Source organism: Arachis ipaensis, chromosome B8 (assembly GCF_059453495.1).
Source record: "Arachis ipaensis isolate K30076 ecotype BB chromosome B8, ASM5945349v1, whole genome shotgun sequence".
In the NCBI taxonomy this organism is placed as follows: Eukaryota; Viridiplantae; Streptophyta; class Magnoliopsida; order Fabales; family Fabaceae; genus Arachis; species Arachis ipaensis.
Window position 1 is genome coordinate 87073339 of NC_142443.1, and position 21931 is coordinate 87095269.

Below are 21931 nucleotides of genomic sequence, written 5' to 3' on the forward strand. Positions count from 1 at the left end.
CCCTTCCGATCTCTCTTCTCCCTGTGTCACCAACGTTGCTCAATATCAAACTCATCAACTCGGACAACAAACTTACATGTCGAGTGCGCAATAGTAACAGATTCTCACACTCAAATATCACCCCATTATCGCTGTTTCTCATACGACAATTGGGGTACACACAAACAACCACATATCTACTATTATTGGACATTTTTGGGGACTCTTTGTAAGAAAAACGGGGGAGAAGAAGATATGAAATTTATGTAGAGAATGCCAAGGGTTGCACATTTTTTTATAGCAGTTAAAAATTTGTCTTACTGTATCTCGTTTACACTGCAAACACATTAATTTAACACGTATCTAATTTACAGTGTAAACGAGATAAGCTTGCAAGTATCTCGTTTACACCATAAACGAGATATATACGTGTCACGCGCACATGGCTGATACGTACAAACTTATTTCGTTTACAAATTAGGGGATAAATTTCGATAATAATTTTTATAATTATTTATTTCAATAATTAAAATATTTATTTAAATAAAAAATCCTGTTTACAATACTACATCTAAAAGTTAAATTCAAGAATCACCAAAAAAAAAAAAGAAAAACAAGGATAATATCTTAATCGTATAAATTATAAATTATTAAAATTTATTATTTTTGACTATTATTTAATTATTAATGTTTAAAAATTATAAGATAAAGTATATTGTTGGATTATTAGATCAAAGAGACTACACCAAAGAAATTAAGTTAATGATTAAATGATGCCAAACATAATAAATTTTGATGTATCCTAACATTTAACATAAACTATGAATTATAGACACTTCACTAAATTGTTGTGTCTATCGTATCCATGTGTCAGACACATTTTAAACACGACATTCATTAATATTTATCCGACACGCATATTTGTTATTTGTTATGTTTAACCATGTCCTAATAAAAAATAAAAATTATTCTCCAAATACGTTTGGACACACCTAAATACTATTATATATCAGCATATCCAACTTTATTAATAATATATAATTTTAAAATAAATTTAAAATAATTAAAAAAATTTATATTTTAATATTAATAAAATATTAAAATATTATTATAATTTATTTAAAAATATTTTATATTTTATATATATATATTTTATACAATTTTAAAATTTGTGTATTCACATATCCGGTATCTCAGGTAAATAAATAAACAAACAACCCAACCTCACCACAGTCCATAGTGGCTGTTATTTACTCTTTTAACAACCGCACCTCCCATTCATTAAACAAGACACAGTATTTATTATTTATAATAATAATAAATTTTTTCCCAATTAAATTAATTTTCTTTCTCTTATCTCCTTATCTCTCACTGAATTGTACCTGCCAAGTACGTTTACCTGTACCTCCCAAACTTCCCGCATCATCACCTTTCCATTGCGCCCCTTTGCGTACACTCTCCCAATACCAAACACACACAACACCTATCCCCCCTCTTCCTGCTCCCCCTCTATATAAATACCAACCACTCTAACACTCTCTCTCCCCATCCCCACCCCTTCCAAACCTTCACACTCTCTCTCTGTCTAAAAACCACATCCTCACTTTCTCTCACTAAAAGCCGTTTTAATTTCTTTTTTACCATGAAGCAGTTGATCCGAAGACTCTCACGCGTCGCCGACTCGTCTCAGTACACGCTCCTCCGCTCCGACTCCGTTGCGGCGGCAAGGCGACACCGGCGCCGCTGCGGCGACTCCTTCCGCCACAAGATGCGGCGCTCTCCGGTGCCGGAGGGACACGTTCCTGTTTACGTCGGCGACGAGATGGAGCGGTTTGCGGTGAGTGCGGAGCTTCTGAACCATCCAATCTTCGTGAAGCTCCTGAACGAGTCGGCTCAGGAGTACGGTTACGACCAGCAAGGTGTTATCCGGCTTCCGTGCCACGTCATAGTCTTTGAGCGCGTGCTTGAAGCACTCACGCGGGGACGTGACACGCGCCACCTCCTCGACCTCCTCAACTACTCCCCTGAAGAGTTGACACACTAATAATGAATTTTAGCCAGATCTTCTTCTTCCTTTTTTTTCCCTCCTTTTTTGGATTTTTGTTGTAAATATACAAAAGCAGGATCTTTGAGGTAAAAAAAAAGTACACAAATGTTAGGGTTCTTCTTTTCTCTTCTCTTTCATGTTTTTTTTAGGTTTTGGTTCTCTCGCTTACCTCCTTTTTTCGGTTGTTTGGTTTTGATTCACGATGTAAAAAGCTGTAGAGGAAAATTATTACTCCGTTCTTGTTTCGCGACCGAGGAAAACGAGAATCGAATCTTTTTTCCTATGTCTGTCTTTCTTTCGATTTCTTTTCTTTTTCTTTATTCTCTTTCTCTCCCCTGGAATCCCCCGTGCGTTTTTTTTTTTGAGCGAAACAAACGGAAGAAAGGAAAAAGAGGAAAAAAGTAGTGTGTGATTGAAAAACGATAAAGCTTAGTAGTGATCTGAAAAGCAAGCTTAAACTGCACGCCGTTTCGAGTTTTTTTGGATTATACTTCATTTTGCCGTTTAAGAAGCTGATAGTATTGCCTATTAAAATTATATTATTTACAGTAATTCCAAGCGTTTTTATCTTTTTAATTTTCTTTTCGTTGTTAAATATTTTGCTATTTTTTATTAGATTTAGTTTTAGCGAGGTACTGTCACGGCAGCGCGAAATTAGCGAAAAAGGTTCCTCGGCCGACTTTTGGATCTTGAATCTTGATCTACTGTATATACGATGTTTTAATAAATTCAAAAAATAAAAATTATACATAATAATAATGTTTTTCTTAATCTTCTCAAATAATCAGCTGTTGCAATGTGGATCAATTATCTTGTTGAAATATCACATTGTTACTTGTAGAAAATTTTTAAGACGTAAAAAGGATCTTGCTCTTTATCCATGTTGTAAATGTAAAATCAGTTATACTCTAACCACTGAAGAGAGATCCACCTTGTATTTATAGTTTCATAAAGGTAACTTCGTGTTGCTGATCTCATCAATGAAGATTGTATGGTGTGGTTGGAATTCCATATTTTGGCTGTAATTTCAGTGCTAACTTTACTAATAGACTGCGAAAAACATTTTATAATTATTTTTGCTGACATGTTAATTTATAATTAAATGTATGTGATTTTATAATTCGTGTATTAAAATTAAATTCTTATTAATATTTAAAAGATCATGTCAATGCTCTGAAGGATTGTAACGGATTTTGAAAATTAACAGAATAAAATCAAATAAAAAATAATAATTTAATTTGATACATTATATTATTAATATAAAATAATTTTATATGCACAGATCAAAATAATTATTTTTTATATTGATTGTGTAAATCATCATAATATATATATATGGTGGTATTTCTGATAGCTGTATTTTTGGTGACTACATGTGGCTATGAATTAACTGGCCAATGATATGTTGACAAATGGAATGTTTTTGTATGGAGCACTAAATTGAATTTAGAGATTAAGTACGATAAACTCAATTTTAATTATTTCATGGATGACATTAGAAATGGATGATGTATGAGGGGGTAAAAATGTCTTTGGAATCGGGGGTTGAAGAACGGCCTTCAAAGAGCGAGGAAAAAGAATCGACGGATCGGAGTGGTGAGGAGCCGAGGAGGGTATTACGGAGAAAGTAGATCCATGGGGCAGCAATGATGACGTTCAACCAGAGTGAAGGGGTAATAGCAGGAGATGGTGGCGAAGTTCAACAAATAACCTCATCCAGGCCACACCAAGCAAGGAACAGAGACTTGGAATCTATGACAGCAAAAAAACATGGCGGTTAGAGGAGATGGAAGCTAGACGGGGAACCCAGGGATCATGCTCCAAGCAGCGGCGGATGGAATCGACGAAGAGGTGCAAAGGCGATCACCGCGGAGGTGGTTAGAAAATTTCTGTCGCAGTAGTGGCACCCTTCGAAAGGTATAGCGGAGGTTATGGAACCAGAATGTGACGGAGCTCCGGTCACAACCTTAGGAAATTTCACCAACCATGAAGCAGTGCATAGGAATCATTCCCAAGAAGAAGAGGAATCATTCCAAAGAAGAAGAAGAAGAACCGGGTCGGCATATGGGGTTGGATATATTGTTTTGGGTCGGGCCAACAGGTTGAGTTGGATTCTATCAATAAGATAAAGCTACATTTATCTTGTTTTAACTAATTTACCGCTATTAAGAACCTCAAAACAAAAGTCAACAGAATTCCATTGTCCACATGTCAGTTACAGATTGGTTCAAGGGAATTAGCCATTGTAGCCACCAAACAACCATGGTTACCATAGATCGCACCTCTCTCTCTCTCTATATATATATATCAAAATTAAACTCGAAAAATAAAATATCTTAACTTTTAAATTTGAATTATTGATATAAAATATAATTGAAAAAAAATTAAGATTTATTTAATTAATAAAAAATACAAAGTTCCTTACTCTTTAGTCTTTAAAAATGAATCATACTTAAAATTTTAATGATTATTCATCAATTATATTAAACACTATTTGTACACTAAAATTAGTCATCAAAATCAACTATAATATATTTATATATAAATAAATATAGTTAGTTTAACTCTTTTTTATTGTGTATTTTGTATTTCATTATGTATTATATCTTAATGTCTAATTTTGATATACATACATCTAACATGGTTAATTATGTTATATTAACACAAAAAATACTCATTGTGTACAAATATATATTTGATATTTATAAAAATGTTAGATTATTTGATTATAAAAAATTAGTTATTTTATTATAAAATATTTGATCATAGTATTGATTATTTTGTTTAAAAAATATAAAATTATATACAAATACAGGTTGATTGTATGTTAGTCGGACAAATTTTATTATTTCCATGCATTAAATTGTGATAATGCCTTTTTTTTTTTCAAAATAATGACTAAATGTAAATAATTTATATTGCTTGAATTTTTATTTATATTTTACTTCAACGCATTATTCGTATTTTAAATTTAATTTGCATGCGTAGTTAATATAGATAGATAGATAGATAGATAGATAGAGATATACAAAATTATCTATTTACGTTTGCATTATTACATAAACAAACATTAAGAAAAGGTTTGATTTATCTGTTCTTTTATTTATATATATATTACTGGTCATATTCTGGCATAAATACAATTCAGATCCATTAAGAATAAAAGTTTCTTAAAGGTGGCTTTTTTCATTCAAAGAGGTCGGATGCAACAAGGAGATTCAGTTCCACTTATCTAAATAAATAAATGTCTTTTCAAATCTCTCCTACTATCTTTATCTCTCCTAAAAGATAGACCCCAACAAACTTTCAAGATAAAGGAAATGGCTATCCACCAATAAAAGTGGAACTACTAAAAAAAGGTGATTATCTTTCTACTATAAATACATTGACACTCCTCAGGTATATTCAAGTCCCAATCTACTATAGTCGCAAAATGAGTGGAGAGAGCGGGAGAGAGGGAGAGGGAGCAGACGAGGGTAGGATTTTCGGAGGCACAAGGATAGCGGATGGCGAAGGGGGTGGCAACCAAGAACGTATCAGAGAGAGGGTGGAGATTCATGTCTCGAGGTTGGCGGATGAGTCTTGAAAAGGGAAGAACGTCATGGAGGCCGGGGAAGGGTCTGGCAGGTCTCATGATAAGGCTTCTGCGGGAGATATTGGGCAAGCTACACCACAAGGTATGGGAGATATAGAGAAGAGAGCAAAGGGCAAGGAACCTCTTAAGGTGTCCTTTAGAGACAAGGCTGTGGGAGAAACATCAGTTAGAGTTTCTCATGTGGCGGATGCTCTAGATGCGGATAGGATGGCAACGATCAAAGACGGGGAGATCCCTAGTGTGGAATTCACACAGGAAGCTAGGGAGATTCTCTCTGCCCCCTATAGGGATGCCATCATCATCAAAGTTCTTGGCAAATCTTTTAGCTATACTTCTATCACACACAAGTTGAGAGGAGTCTGGAGAACCAAAGGTGGCTATGAGGTTTTGGACGTTGGTTTTGGTTATTTCCTCATCAAGTTTGACTTATGGGAGGATAGAGAGAGAGTTCTTCTGGGCGGCCTTTGGATGATAGCGGGAAACTATGTGGCGGTAAAGCCGTGGTGCCCTTCTTTCCGTCCGTGTGAGGATTCCTTTGGATCCTGAAGAACTGGAGATTGATGGTTTAGAGGTTATAGAAACTCTCGTTGTAAGTATAGTTACTAAACCAAGCAATCAACCTTTCTTACAAAAGTTTTTGGTTGTCACAAGTAACAAACCCCTTTTAAAATTGATAACCGAGTATTTAAACCTCGGTTCATCTTCTCAAGGAATTGCAGGGATGTATGTTCTTATTATTGGTTATGAGTTTGTAAATTGGGGTTCTGGAGTTTGGGCAATGCGCACAGGTATATTTTCAAGCAATAAAAATAAATAAATAACTGTAAAATAAACTCTTGGCAAGGTATGAGAACTGAAATTCCTATCCTAGTTATCCTTATCAAGTGTGAAGAGAATTGGGTTTTAATCCACTTGGTCAGCCTTTATTAAACAAAGGAATGTTAAGTGGACTGATTAGCTTGATTCTCAAGTCCTAGTCAACTCCTGTGGAGAGACTAGTGTTAGAGCAATCCTAGCTAAAGCAAAATCTGCCAATTTCAATCACTTGCTGAGTTTGATTACTCAAGTACTATCAATCACTTGACCAAAGCCAAAAGGGAGAAAAATATCTAAATTAAATTAAAAGCATCAATATAAGCAAAGCAATCTTAAATCTGAAAATACCTCGAATTGCATTAACAAAAGAAATTAAATCTGGCATAGATGTTTATAAATTAAATTGAGAAAATAAATAAAAATAAAGAACCTGGGATTGAGAGTCACTCCTAAAACTAAGAGAAATCCTAAATCCTAATCGTAAGAGAGAGGAGAGAACCTCTCTCTCTAAAAACTACATCTAAATCTTAAAATTGTAAATATGAGAGCCTTCTCATAAATGGATGCATTCCCCTACTTTATAGCCTCTAATCTGTGTTTTCTGGGCCACAAACTAGGTCAAAAATAGTCCAGAATTCGCTGGTTTCGAATTTCGCCACGCTGGTTTTTCATCATTGCGACGCGGCCGTATGGATCACGCGGTCGCGTTGCCTAGAATCAGGGGAACTATAGCATATTATATATCAAATCGAAGCCCCGGACGTTAGCTTTCCAACGCAACTGAAACCGCGTCGTTTGGACCTCTGTAGCTAAAGTTATAGCCGTTTGAGTGCGAAGAGGTCAGGCTGGACAGCTTAGCAACTTCTTCATCTTCTTGTATTCCTTCCACTTTTGCATGCTTCCTTTCCATCCTCCAAGTCATTCCTGTCCTATAATATCTGAAAATACTTAACACACATATCAAGGCATCTAATGGTGATAAGAGAGGATTAATAATAAGCAAATATAAGATCAAAGAAGCATGTTTTCAATCAAAGCACATAATTAGGAAGGCAAATGTAAAACCATGCAAATAGTATGAATAAGTGGGTTAAGAGTAGATAAAAACCACTCAATTGAGCACAAGATAAACCATAAAATAGTGGTTTATCAACCTCCCCACACTTAAACACTAGCATGTCCTCATGCTAAACTCAAGAGAAGTTATAAAGATGAAGAGGAATGGTATGAAATGCAACCTATGAATGCAACTACATGCTAAATGCTTTTACCTACTTGGTTAAAAGTAAACAAATCTTTTAAGAATAAATATGAATTGGATTTCACTAATTCAAATCATGAAAATGAAGTACAAATAGATTTGTAGAAGAAAATAGCTCATGAAAGCCGGGAACAAGGAATTGAGCATCGAACCCTCACTGGTAGTGTATACACTCTAATCACTCAAGTGTTTAAGGTTCGATTCTCTCAATTCTCTACTATCCTTGCTTTCTAAGGCTTGCTCTTCATCTAACAATCAACACAAATTTAATGTACAGATACACATATCAAGAGGTCTTTTAAGGGTTGTAATGGGGTTAGGATCAAGGTAGGATTGTATTTGGCCAAGTGGACTAAAATCTGAATCCTTAATTAACTTAAACTTTCCACCTAACTTAAACAATCCATGTAATCATAATACAACATCCAACTATCCATCAACCATGTTTTTCACATATTCATGCATTCTAATTTCAAGTACAACTCATATGCATTGCTTTCACCACATATTTTGGGGCATTTTTTGTCCCCTTTTACTTATTTGCTCTTTTTCTTTTCTTTTTCTCTCTTTATATATATATATATATTTTTTTTTTCTCAATGCATATGATTAATTTATTGAATGCATGAATCATGTTCTAAACCTTTGTTTCCAAAAGATATATAATACCCAATTCTTAAACCAATTGTTTCCAAACCCACTTTTCCCCACACTTAATTCATGAGCACTCTCACTAGTCTAAGCTAACCAAGGATTCAAATTAAGGACATTATTATTTTCTGCATAGAGTTAATGATGTGCTAAAGTAAAGAACAAAGGGGTATAATAGGCTCAAATTGGTTTGCAAGGGATAATGAAGGGTAAAGGCCATATGGGTATGTAAGCTCAGTGAAACAAAGGCCTCAATCATATAAGTGCATGCATACATCAAACCATGGAAATATAGAATTAAGCAAGACAAAGATCACAATTTTAGAGAGAAAAACACACACCAAAAATAAAATATTGGTTGATAAAATGAAACCAATTAAATAGGCTCAAAAATCTCACTGGTTTTGTGTGTTCGAGCTCTAAACCATGTTCCATTATAATATTTCAAGTGTAACAAAAAATTTTATTCAAATTAGTGAAATGTTATAAAAAGTTTCTTGAAAAAGAAAATATTACTTTAACCAAGTGGTAAAATATGCAAAAAATTAAACAAATATGCAATCAAACATGCAAATGCAACAATGAATAAGGAAAATAAATTATTGGTGTTGAGATAGAGGAGTAACTAACCCATGGAGATCGGTATCGACCTCCCCACACTTAAATATTACACCGTCTTCGGTGCATGCTGAGATGTGCAGGTGGACGGGTTGCTCCAACTGACGCTTGTAGATGGAGGTGCCTTAGTTGGAGATCTCTTGGTTCCTTTTCTTGCTGGTGTCTTGTCAGTGGCCTTCTCTTTTTCTTTCTTGGTACCCATGCCTAAGGAAGAAGAAAAAAAGGAAGAGTGTAAAATATAGAAAACTAAGACTGGAAGGGAGGAAATTCCAAGTGATAAGGAATGCCAAAGAAAAGATGATAGCCCAACTACATTGTAGCTACAACATGTAGGAAAGACAACAATAAAGATCAAAAAGGGGCAATTCAAAATAATAAGATGCAAGAGGATAAAAACATGCAAATAATAGGCATGAGAAGCATAGCTCAAGCATCAAGTAATAAATGTGCTAAATTAAAGAGCATGTGTAATGATGACAATTGTGAATGATAATCCCAAATACATGTGGAGCACAAGTGTTGTGAAAAAGAGGCATGCAAGTGAAAGAGTAAAATAAAATAAGATTTAAAATGCCATAAAAGCTTTTTTCACAAACACTGGGTGTGCAAGTTAAAATAGGGATGAAAATAATGTAATCCAAATGTATAAGAGAGCCATGAATAAATGTCAATTGTCAAATCTCTCCTCAGAATAGCCACCTGCTCAAATAAATTAAGGCACTTATCCAAATAAAACTCCAACACCAACATAAAAATGCATGAAAAAGAATTGAAAAAAAAAGGAAAGAACAAATAAATGCATTAAATTAAAGGGATAGAAGAGTAGAGGGGAAGAAGGAGAGAAAGAAAGAAGAAAGAAGAGAGAAGAAGAAAGAAATTAGGATTTGGGGAAGAAAAGATAAGATATTTTTGGCTAATTTAGATAAGCTGTGTGGCGCAAGCGACGCGGTCTCGTGAGGCACGCGGTCGCGTGACTTGTGCTTAAACTGAATGACGCGGTCGCGTCGGTCACGCGGTCGCGTCGGTCACGCGGTCGCGTGACCCTTTTTATGCTACTGGCACGAGGGCAGCCTCGCACTCGCACAACTCTCTGTTCAAAATCATTAGTTGCCAAATATTGGGTGACGCGACTGCGTGGAGCATGCGATCGCGTGAGTGGCCTTATTTCCAATATGATGTGGACGCGTGGGGCACGCGTTCGCGTGGGAGGGCTTGGGCTTCCAGCACGAGTCCAGCCCAACTCCAGCTCAACTTTCTGCCATACACCCTTTTTTACGCCGATTTCAGGTCACGCGGCCGCGTGGGTGACGCGGTCGCGTGGGAGGCCATTATTCCCATATGACGCGGTCGCGTTAGCGACGCGGTCGCATGGGGTGATTTGTGCCATTGGCACGCCTCCAGCGCTGCTCCTGCGTAACTCTCTGTTCATATTAATATTGTCTCCCATCTCCTTGCGACACGGACGCGTCGCTGATGCGGTCGCGTCGCGTGCTCGCTTTTTTTTTTTCTGAAAAGAAAATGCAGAATGCAGTGTTAATATGAATGTGATGCAAAACTCCAGGTTCAATAAAATAAAATAAACTCAAAAACAAATAAAACTAAATAAAAATGAAAAAGGAACGATCATACCACGGTGGGTTGTCTCCCACCTAGTACTTTTAGTTATTGTCCTTAAGTTGGACATTTGGGGAATCCTTTGTTATGGTGGCTTGTGCTTGAACTCATCCAGGAATCTCCACCAATGTTTATGATTCCAATGTCCTCCGGGATCCCAAACTAGGCGCAGAAAGCTTTCAAGTAAGTTAAAGCATGTGACAAGGCCCCAAGAGTGCTGATTTCCAGATTGGATTCCGGGGTCCCAAATCTTGCTTTTGCACCCGTCTTCTTGTTGATCATCATGATTCCATCCGGGTGGTAGGCAATCTGAATTCTCACTAAAGCGGCCAAACAACTTCCTAGACCCATTCAGTGGAGCTTTACACCAACCTTTACATTTAAACTTTAAGCTTTCAACCATAATGAACCTTGCAGGACAATTCTTACCACTGACCATTTTCCTCTTACTCTTAATGCCACAAAGAGCTCTAAGTTGACCATCCGTCTCCAGTAGCCCATATTCAAGTGGGATTAGAAAGCTAAGGGATATGAATTTTACCCACTTGAATGTTGTGAAGGATGATGGCAACTTTGGGGGAGGGGTTTCCAACAACTTTGGCAAGGTAATTTCAAGCTCCACTCCCTTGTGCTCTTCTTTGACATCTTCTACCTCTTGATCAACCTCTACAAAATCTTCAACCATGATCTGCCTTGGAGGTTGTACGCTCTTCTCAACATCAACATCAAACACCGTGGAAGGAGGCTCTGTGACTGGACTTTCCAATGGAGGTACATCATCTCTTAAGTCCACAACCACTTCTTCCTTTTTAATAATTGCTGCTTTGTCCAATTGTTTAAGTATAAAATCGTACTCATCCTCGATGTTTTTCTTTCTATGACAACTCCTTTCAACTATTCTTTCATCTTCAAGGGTCTCTCCTACCCTTACCCGTAGGGCCTCCTCTAGCTCCTTATGAAGTATGGATTCGCGAAGATGATCCCTTCTCTCTTGTTCCATGTCAATAGCATCATTGGGATCATGTTGCTCTTGGATTGATGGATGTGGGTACTCTTCCATGGATGGTGGTGATGGGATGGAGAGATCATTCTGTGGTTGACAAGGAAGTGCACTAGAGCTTGAGGGTTGATTGTTGAAGGTATTTGGTGGTCTGATTTGGGCGACGAGAGCTTGTATAGTAGAGTTTAGATTGGCAAGTGCTTTCTCCATGGAGGTTTGGGGTGGATCTATGTATGGTTCATTTGGTTCATAAGGTGGTTGGTATGGTGGATGTGGGTTAGGGTCATATGGAGGAGAATGGTGGAAAGGGGCTTGTGAGTATGGTGGTCCAAAGTCATGTTGAGGAAATGGTTTATAGGCATATAGTGACGGTTGTTGATAGTCCATTGGAGGTGGTTGTTGCCATGAGGGTTGATCAAATCCTTGTGGCTCCTCCCATCTTTGATTGTTCTAACCTTGATGCCTGTTCTCATTGTAATTTCTTCTTCCTGCAACATCATTGTAACTAGACTCATAGCCAAAGGGGTGAGAGTTCATAGTAGCAAATAAAAATTAAAAATAAAAATAAAAATAAATTTAAATTAAAAGGTTATTTAAAATTTGAATTTGAAAATTAAATTTTGAAATTTTGAAATTTGAAATTTTGAAATTTGAATTTTAAATTTTTGAAATTTGAATTTTTGAAATTTGAAATTTGAAATTTGAAATAAGATAAGATAAGATAAAAATTTTAAAAATAAAAATCTGAAATTTTTTTTCGAAAAAAATTAATTAAAAATATTTTTGAATTTAATGAGGAAAGAGAAAAACAATAAAATGACACCAAATTTCAAATTTTTAGATCAAAACGAAGAAAACAACTAAGAACAGCTTGAAGGTCAAGATGAACGTGAAGAACAACTTGAAAATCAAGATGAACACTAAGAACAAATTTTTGAAAATTTTTTTTTAATAACTAAATAAAAACAAATAACCTCTTAATTTATGGAAAAGCAAAAAAAAAAAAAAAAAACAAATAAACAAGCAAAAATAAAATATTTACAATAACCAATAATAAGGCACACGTTTGCAATTCCCCGGCAACGGCGCCATTTTGAAGAACTGGAGATTGATGGTTTAGAGGTTATAGAAACTCTCGTTGTAAGTATAGTTACTAAACCAAGCAATCAACCTTTCTTACAAAAGTTTTTGGTTGTCACAAGTAACAAACCCCTTTTAAAATTGGTAACTGGTGCACGAAATTGTGATGTCTAGGCTCGAACAATCCCTGGTAATGGCTCCAAAGCTTGGTGCTTTGATCTTAATTCATAATTGTCACAACTTCGATACAACTAACCAGCAAGTGCACTGAGTCGTCCAAGTAATACCTTACGTGAGTAAGGGTCGAATCCCACGGAGATTGTTGGTATGAAGCAAGCTATGGTCACCTTGTAAATCTCAGTCAGGCGGATATAAAGTGATAATGTTGTTTTCGAATATTATATAATAAAATAGGGATAGAGATACTTATGTAAATCATTGGTAGGAATTTCAGATAAGCGAATGGAGATGCTTTTCGTTCCTCTGAACCTCTGCTTTCCTGCTATCTTCATCCAATCAGTCTTACTCCTTTCCATGGCTGGCTTTATGTGATACATCACCATTGTCAACGGCTACTTTCGGTCATCTCTCGGGAAAATGATCCAATGCCCTGTCACGGCACGGCTAATCGTCTGGAGGCATCACCTTTGTCAATGGCTTCATCTTATCCTCTCAGTGAATAATATGCTCACGCACCCTGTCACGGCACGGCTATTCATCTGTCGGTTCTCGATCATGCTGGAATAGGATTTACTATCCTTTTGCGTCTGTCACTAACGCCCTGCAATCGCGAGTTCGGAGCTCGTCACAGTCATTCAATCATTGAATCCTACTCGGAATACCACAGAAAAGGTTTAGACTTTCCGGATTCTCTTGAATGCCACCATCATTCTAGCTTACGCCACGAAGATTCTGGTTAGGAGATCTAAGAGATATTCATTCTAGCTTACTTCATGTAGAACGGAAGTGTTTGTCAGGCACGCGTTCATAAGGGAGAAGGATGATGAGCGTCACACATAATCATCACCTTCATCACGTTCTTTGGTGCGAATGGATATCTTAGAAGCGAAATAAGAAGAATTGAATAGAAAACAGTAGTACTTTGCATTAATCTTTGAGGAACAGCAGAGCTCCACACTTTAATCTATGGAGTGTAGAAACTCTACCGTATGAAAATACATAAGTGAAGGTCCAGGCATGGCCGAGATGGCCAGCCCCCTAAAGCGTGATCAATAGTCTCCTAAGATGAACAATGGATTAAAACTGAGACCAAAGATTCCTAATACAATAGTAAGAGGTCCTATTTATAATAAACTAGCTACTAGGGTTTACATGAGTAAGTAATTGATGCATAAATCCACTTCCTGGGCCCACTTGGTGTGTGTTTGGGCTGAGCCTGAATGTTGCACGTGCAGAGGCCATTTGTGGAGTTGAACGCCAGTTTCTGTGCCAGTTTGGGCGTTCAACTCTGGTTTTGGATCCTTTTCTGGCGCTGGACGCCAGATTTGGGCAGAAGGCTGGCGTTGAACGCCAGTTTACGTCGTCAATTCTTGGCCAAAGTATGGACTATTATATATTGCTGGAAAGCCCTGGATGTCTACTTTCCAACGCAATTGGAAGCGCGCCATTTCGAGTTCTGTAGCTCCAGAAAATTCACTTTGAGTGCAGGGAGGTCAGAATCCAACAGCATCAGCAGTCCTTTTTCAACCTCTGAATCTGATTTCTGCTCAAGTCCCTCAATTTCAGCCAGAAAATACCTGAAATCACAGAAAAACACACAAACTCATAGTAAAGTCCAGAAATGTGAATTTAACATAAAAACTAATGAAAACATCCCTAAAAGTAACTAGATCCTACTAAAAACATACTAAAAACAATGCCAAAAAGCGTATAAATTATCCGCTCATCACAACACCAAACTTAAATTGTTGCTTGTCCCCAAGCAACTGAAAATCAAATAGGATAAAAAGAAGAGAATATACTATAAATTCCAAACTATCAATGAAACATAGCTTCAATCAAATGAGCGGGACTTATAGCTTTTTGCCTCTTGAATAGTTTTGGCATCTCACTCTATCCATTGAGATTCAGAATGATTGGCATCTATAGGAACTTCAGATTTCGAATAGTGTTATTGACTCTCCTAGTTCAGTATGATGATTCTTGAACACAGCTTCTTTATGAGTCTTGGCCGTGGCCCTAAGCACTTTGTTTTCCAGTATTACCACCGGATACATAAATGCCACAGACACATAATTGGGTGAACCTTTTCAGATTGTGACTCAGCTTTGCTAAAGTCCCCAATTAGAGGTGTCCAGGGTTCTTAAGCACACTCTTCTTTTGCTTTGGACCTTGACTTTAACCGCTCAGTCTCAAGTTTTCACTTGACACCTACACGCCACAAGCACATGGTTAGGGACAGCTTGGTTCAGCCGCTTAGACCAGGATTTTATTCCTTTAGGCCCTCCTATCCACTGATGCTCAAAGCCTTGGGATCCTTTTTATTTGCCCTTGCCTTTTGGTTTTAAGGGTTATTGGCTTTTTCTGCTTGCTTTTTCTTTTTTTTTTTCTATATTTTTTTTCGCATATTTTTTTGCTTTTTTTTTTTTCTGCAAGCTTTGTTCTTTGCTGCTTTTTCTTGCTTCAAGAATCATTTTTATGATTTTTCAGATTATCAAATAACATGTCTCCTAGTCATCATTCTTTCAAGAGCCAACATATTTAACATTCTTAAACAACAACTTCAAAAGACATATGCACTGTTCAAGCATACATTCAGAAAACAAGAAGCATTGTCACCACATCAATATAATTAAGCTAAGTTCAAGGATAAATTCGAAACTCATGTACTTCTTGTTCTTTTGAATTAAAACATTTTTCATTTAAGAGAGGTGATGGATTCATAGGACATTCATAACTTTAAGACAAAGTTACTAACTACTAATGATCATGTAATGAAGACACAAACACAGATAAGCACATAACATAGAAAACGAAAAACAGAAGAAAGAAGAACAAGGAATGAATCCACCTTAGTGATGGTGGCGTTTCCTTCTTGAGGAACCAATAATGTCCTTGAGCTCTTCTATGTCTCTTCCTTGTCTTTGTTGCTCCTCCCTCATTGCTTTTTGATCTTCTCTTATTTCATGAAGCATGATAGAGTGCTCTTGATGTTCCACCCTTAGTTGTCCCATATTGGAACTCAATTCTCCTAGGGAGGTGTTGATTTGCTCCCAATAGTTTTGTGGAGGAAAGTGCATTTGAGGCATCTCCGGGATCTCATGAAAATGAGCTTCTTGCGCCTCTTGAGCTCCATGACTGGGCTCTCTTGCTTGCTCCATCTTTTTCCTAGTGATGGGCTTGTCCTCTTTGATGAGGATATCTCCCTCTATGTCAATCCCAGCCGAATTGCACAGGTGGAAAATGAGGTGAGGAAAGGCTAACCTTGCCATGGTGGAGGACTTGTCAGCCACCTTGTAGAGTTCTTGAGGTATAATCTCATGAACTTCCACCTCTTCTCCAATCATGATGCTATGGATCATGATGGCCCGGTCTATAGTAACTTCAGACCGGTTGCTAGTGGGAATGATTGAGCATTGAATAAACTCCAACCATCCTCTAGCTACAGGCTTGAGGTCCAATCTTCGTAGTTGAACCGGCTTGCCTTTGGAGTCAACCTTCCATTGAGCTCCTTCTACACATATGTCCATAAGGACTTGGTCCAACCTTTGATCAAAGTTGACTCTCCTTGTGTAGGGGCGTGCGTTCTCTTCCATGTATGGCAAGTTGAACGCCAACCTCACATTTTCCGGACTAAAATCTAAGTATTTCCCCCGAACCATTGTAACATAGTTCTTTGGATCCGGGTTCTTACTTTGATCATGGTTCTTGGTGATCCATGCATTGGCATAGGACTCTTGAACCATTAGGATGCCGACTTGTTGGATGGGATTTGTTAGAACTTCCCAACCTCTTCTTTGAATTTCATGTCGGATCTCCGGATACTCATTTCTTTTGAGTTTAAAAGGGACCTCAGGGATCCCCTTCTTCTTGGCCACAACATCATAGAAGTGGTCTTGATGGGCTTTGGAGATGAACCTTTCCATCTCCCATGACTCGGATGTGGAAGCTTTTGTCTTCCCTTTCCCTCTTCTAGAGGATTCTCCGGTCTTAGATGCCATCAATGGTAATGGAAAAACAAAAAAGCTATGCTTTTACCACACCAAACTTAGAATATTGCTCGCCCTCGAGCAATAAACAAAAGAAATAGAAGAAGAAGAAGAAAAAATATGGAGAGGGAGAGGGAGATGAGGTTTCGGCCAAGAGGAGTGTAGATGGGTGTGTTGTGTGAATTTGATGAAGAATGGAGGTCTTTATATAGGGAAGGGAGGGGGGGTAAAGGTTCGGCCATATGGGTGGGTTTGGGTGGGAAATTGGTTTTGAATTTTTGATGGTAGGTGGAGTTTATGAGGTAGGTTTATGGGGAAGAGTGGGTGGATGTGAGTGGTGAAGGTTTAGTGGGGAAGAGAGATTGAGGTGATTGGTGAGGGGTTTTTAGGGAAGAGTGTTTGTGGGGTTGTGTGAAAGAGAGTGGTGAGAAGAAGTGAGTGGAGGTAGGTGGGGATCCTGTGGGGTCCACAGATCTTGAGTGGATCCTGTGGGGTCCACAGATCCTGAGGTGTTCAAGGATTTACATCCCTGCACCCATTAGGCATGTAAAAATGCCTTTGTACCCAACTCTGGGCGTTCAGCGCCAGGTTGGTGGCCATTTTGGGCGTTCAACGCCCATTTGTGTGCCATTTCTGGCGTTGAACGCCAGAACCATGCCTGTTCTGGCGTTCAGCGCCCAGAAGATGCCCATTTTGGGCGTTCAGCGCCAGAACCATGCTTTGTTCTGGCACTGAACGCCAGACAGATGCTCCTCCAGGGTGTGATTTTTCTTCTGCTGTTTTTGATTCCGTTTTCAATTTTTATATTTATTTTGTGACTCCACATGATCATAAACCTAAGAAAATATGAAAAACAATAATAATAGAGTTAGATAAATAAACATTGGGTTGCCTCCCAACAAGCGCTTCTTTACTGTCAATAGCTTGACAGTGGGCTCTCATGGAGCCTCACAGATGTGCAGAGCTTTGTTGAGACTTTCCAACACCAAACTTAGAGTTTGGATATGGGAGTTCAACACCAAACTTAGAGTTTGGTTGTGGCCTCCCAACACCAAACTTAGAGTTTGACTGTGGGGGCTCTGGTTGACTCTGCTTTGAGAGAAGCTTTTTCTGCTTCCTCTCCATGGTTGCAGAGGGAGATCCTTGAGTTTTGAATACAAGGGAGTTCTCATTCCATTGAAGGACTATTTCACCTCTGTCAACATCAATCACAGCTCTTGCTGTGGCCAGGAAAGGTCTTCCTAGGATGATGGATTCATCCTCTTCCTTTCCAGTATCCAGGACTATGAAATCAGTAGGTATGTAAAGGCCCTCAACCTTTACTAATACATCTTCTACTTGTCCATAAGCCTGTTTTCTTGAGCTGTCTGCCATCTCTAGTGAGATTTTAGCAGCTTGCACCCCATAGATTCCCCGTTTCTCTATTACAGAGAGGGGCATGAGGTTTATCCCTGAACCAAGGTCACACAGAGCCTTAAAGATCATGGTGCCTATGGTACAAGGGATTATGAACTTTCCAGGATCCTGTCTCTTCTGAGGCAATGTCAGTTGATCCAGATCACTTAGTTCATTGATGAACAAGGGAGGTTCAACTTCCCAAGTATCAATGCCAAACAATTTGGCATTCAGCTTCATGATTGCACCAAGAAACTTGGCAGTTTGCTCTTCAGTAACATCCTCATTCTCTTCAGAAGAGGAATACTTATCAGAGCTCATGAAGGGCATAAGGAGGTTCAATGGAATCTCTATGGTCTCTAGATGAGTCTCAGATTCCTTTGATTCCCTAGAGGGAAGCTCCTTATTGATCACTGGACGTCCCTGGAGGTCTTCCTCCTTGGGATTTACGTCCTCTCCTCTCCTCACAGGTTCGGCCATGGCGCTTATGTCAATGGCCTTGCACTCTCCTTTTGGGTTCTCTTCTGTATTGCTTGGGAGAGTACTAGGAGGGATTTCAGTGATCCTTTTACTCAGCTGGCCCACTTGTGCTTCCAGATTTCTAATGGAAGACCTTGTTTCATTCATGAAACTTACAGTGGCCTTAGATAGATCAGAGACTAGATTTGCTAAATTAGAAGCATTTTGTTCAGAGTTCTCTGTCTGTTGCTGAGTTGATGATGGAAAAGGTTTGCTGTTGCTAAACCTGTTTCTTCCACCATTATTAAAGCCTTGTTGGGGCTTTTGATCCTTCCATGAGAAATTTGGATGATTTCTCCATGTTGAGTTATAGGTGTTTCCATAAGGTTCACCTAAGTAATTTACCTCTGCTATTGCAGGGTTCTCAGGATCATAGGCTTCTTCTTCAGAAGATGCCTCTTGAGTACTGTTGGATGCAGCTTGCATTCCATGCAGACTCTGAGAGATCATATTGACTTGCTGAGTCAATATTTTGTTCTGAGCCAATATGGCATTCAGAGTATCAACTTCAAGAACTCCCTTCTTCATAGGCGTTCCATTACTCACAGGATTCCTTTCAGAAGTGTACATGAACTGGTTATTAGCAACCATGTCAATGAGTTCTTGAGCTTCTGCAGGCGCTTTCTTTAGGTGAATGGATCCACCTGCAGAAGTATCCAATGACATCTTAGATAACTCAGACAGACCATCATAGAATATATCCAGGATGGTCCATTCTGAAAGCATGTCAGAAGGACACTTTTTGGTCAACAGTTTGTATCTTTCCCAAGCTTCATAGAGGGATTCACCTTCTTTCTGTCTGAAGGTTTGAACATCAGCTCTAAGCTTGCTCAGCTTTTGAGGAGGAAAGTACTTGGCTAAGAAAGCCGTGACCAGCTTATCCCAAGAGTTCAGGCTGTCTTTGGGTTGAAAATCCAACCATAATCTAGCTCTGTCTCTTACAGCAAAAGGGAAAAGCATGAGCCTGTGGACTTCAGGATCTACTCCATTTGTCTTAACAGTATCACATATCTGCAAGAATTCAGTTAAGAACTGAAAAGGATCTTCAGATGGAAGTCCATGAAACTTGCAGTTCTGCTGCATCAGAGAAACTAATTGAGGTTTCAGCTCAAAGTTGTTTGCTCCAATGGCAGGAATGGAGATGCTTCTTCCATGTAAATTGGAATTAGGTGCAGTAAAGTCACCAAGCATCTTCCTTACATTATTATTATTTTCGGCTGCCATCTCCTTTTCCTGTTCGAAAATTTCTGAAAGGTTATGTCTGGATTGTTGTATTTTAGCTTCTCTTAATTTTCTCTTCAGAGTCCTTTCAGGTTCTGGATCTGCTTCCACAAGAATGTTCTTATCCTTGCTCCTGCTCATATGACAAAGAAGAAGGCACAGAAAAATAATAATAATAATAGAGATCCTTTATACCACAGTATAGGGATCCCTTTGTGAGTGGAAGAAAAGAGGGGGAGACAAAGAATGTAATATAATGGAAGAAACACAACTATGAGGATGGAAGAGAGGTGAGATGAGATGTTAGGATATGAATGAATAAATAGAATAGGATGGGGGAGGGATAATTTTCGAAAATTATTTTGAAAAAGAGTTAGTGATTTTTGAAAAATGGTTTTTGAAAATGTTAGAAATTTTCGAAAAATTTTTAAAATTTAAAAATAAAAATAATTAGTTAATAAAAAAAGAAATTTTTGAAAAAGAGGGGAGATATTTTCGAAAATTAGAGAGAGAGAGTTAGTTAGGTAGTTTTGAAAAAGTTAAGAAACAAACAAAAAGTTAGTTAGTTAGTTGAAACAAATTTTGAAAAGATAAGAAGTTATGAAGTTAGAAAAGATATTTTGAAAAGATATTTTTGAAAAAGATAAGATAAGAAGATATTTTTGAAAAGATATGATTAAAATTAGTTTTGAAAAAGATTTGATTTTTAAAATCTCAATTAATGACTTGATTCATAAGAAATCACAAGATATGATTCTAGAACTTAAAGTTTGAATCTTTCTTAACAAGCAAGTAACAAACTTCAAATTTTTGAATCAAAACATTAATTGATTATGTTATTTTCGAAAATTTGGTATAAAAATAAGAAAAATATTTTTGAAAAAGATTTTTTTAATTTTCGAAAATAACTAAAAATTTTGAAAAAGATTTGATTTTCGAAAAAGATTTTGAAAAAGATAAGATTTTCAAATTGAAAATTTGATTTGACTCATAAGAAACAACTTGATTTTAAAAACTTTTGAAAAAGTCAATCCAAATTTTCGAATTTGATGAGAGAAAAAGGGAAAGATTTTTTTTTTTGATTTTTGAAATTTTTATGAAAAACATGAAAAATATGCAATGCATGAAATTTTTAGATCAAAACAATGAATGCATGCAAGAATGCTATGAATGTCAAGATGAACACCAAGAACACTTTGAATGTCATGATGAATATCAAGAACATAATTTTGAAAAATCTTTAATGCAAAGAAAACATGTAAGACACCAAACTTAGAATTCTTTAATGCTTATGCACTAAGAATTCAAGAATGCATATGATAAACATGAAAAGACACAAAACAAAAAATCATCAAGATCAAACAAGAAGACTTACCAAGAACAACTTGAAGATCATGAAGAACACTATGAATGCATGAAGTTTTCGAAAAATGCAAGATGCATATGCAAGTGACACCAAACTTATGATATGACTCAAGACTCAAACAAGAAACAGAAAATATTTTTGATTTTTATGATTTTCTAATTTTTTGGATTTTTATTTTATATTTTTCGCATATTAAAAGGAAAAATAAGGATTCCAAAAATTTTTAATATGAATTCCAGGAATCTTGCCATGTTAGTCTAAAGCTTCAGTCCAGGAATTAGACATGGCTCACTAGCCAGCCAAGCTTTCAAAGAAAGCTCCAGTCCAAAACACTAGACATGGCCAATGGCCAGCCAAGCTTCAGCAGGTGATCATGGATCAGCAGCAGGTGGATGAGCAACAACTAATTTGCTCTTGATAACAAATTGCAAGCCTCAGTCCAAATGAATTTAGACATGGCTTTACAGCCAGCCAGGCTTCACATGCTTCATGAAACACTAGAATTCATTCTTAAAAATTTTGAATAAATTTTTGAAAACATTTTTATTTTTTTCGAAAACAAGAGAAATTTTTGAAAATATTTTTGAAAGATTTTTGAAA

General features: G+C 37.2%; 1 protein-coding gene and 1 non-coding gene across 2 annotated transcripts; both read left to right on the plus strand.

The window, feature by feature from the left end:
* The first annotated feature begins 1375 nt into the window (after positions 1–1375).
* On the plus strand, positions 1376–2309 carry LOC107611856 (auxin-responsive protein SAUR71). Its single transcript, XM_016313744.3, has one exon. The coding sequence runs from the start codon at positions 1622–1624 to the stop codon at positions 2021–2023; it is 402 nt and encodes a 133-aa protein (XP_016169230.1). The 5' UTR covers positions 1376–1621; the 3' UTR covers positions 2024–2309.
* Positions 2310–19464: 17155 nt separating this feature from the next.
* Positions 19465–19572, plus strand: LOC148548719 (small nucleolar RNA R71). Its single transcript, XR_015897828.1, has one exon. It is a non-coding gene; the product is annotated as a small nucleolar RNA R71 (small nucleolar RNA).
* The last annotated feature ends 2359 nt before the right edge of the window (positions 19573–21931 follow it).

Excerpts from the sequence above, each read along its gene's own strand:
- LOC107611856 (XM_016313744.3), top strand. The coding sequence starts at position 1,622 with ATGAAGCAGTTGATCCGAAGACTCTCACGCGTCGCCGACTCGTCTCAG.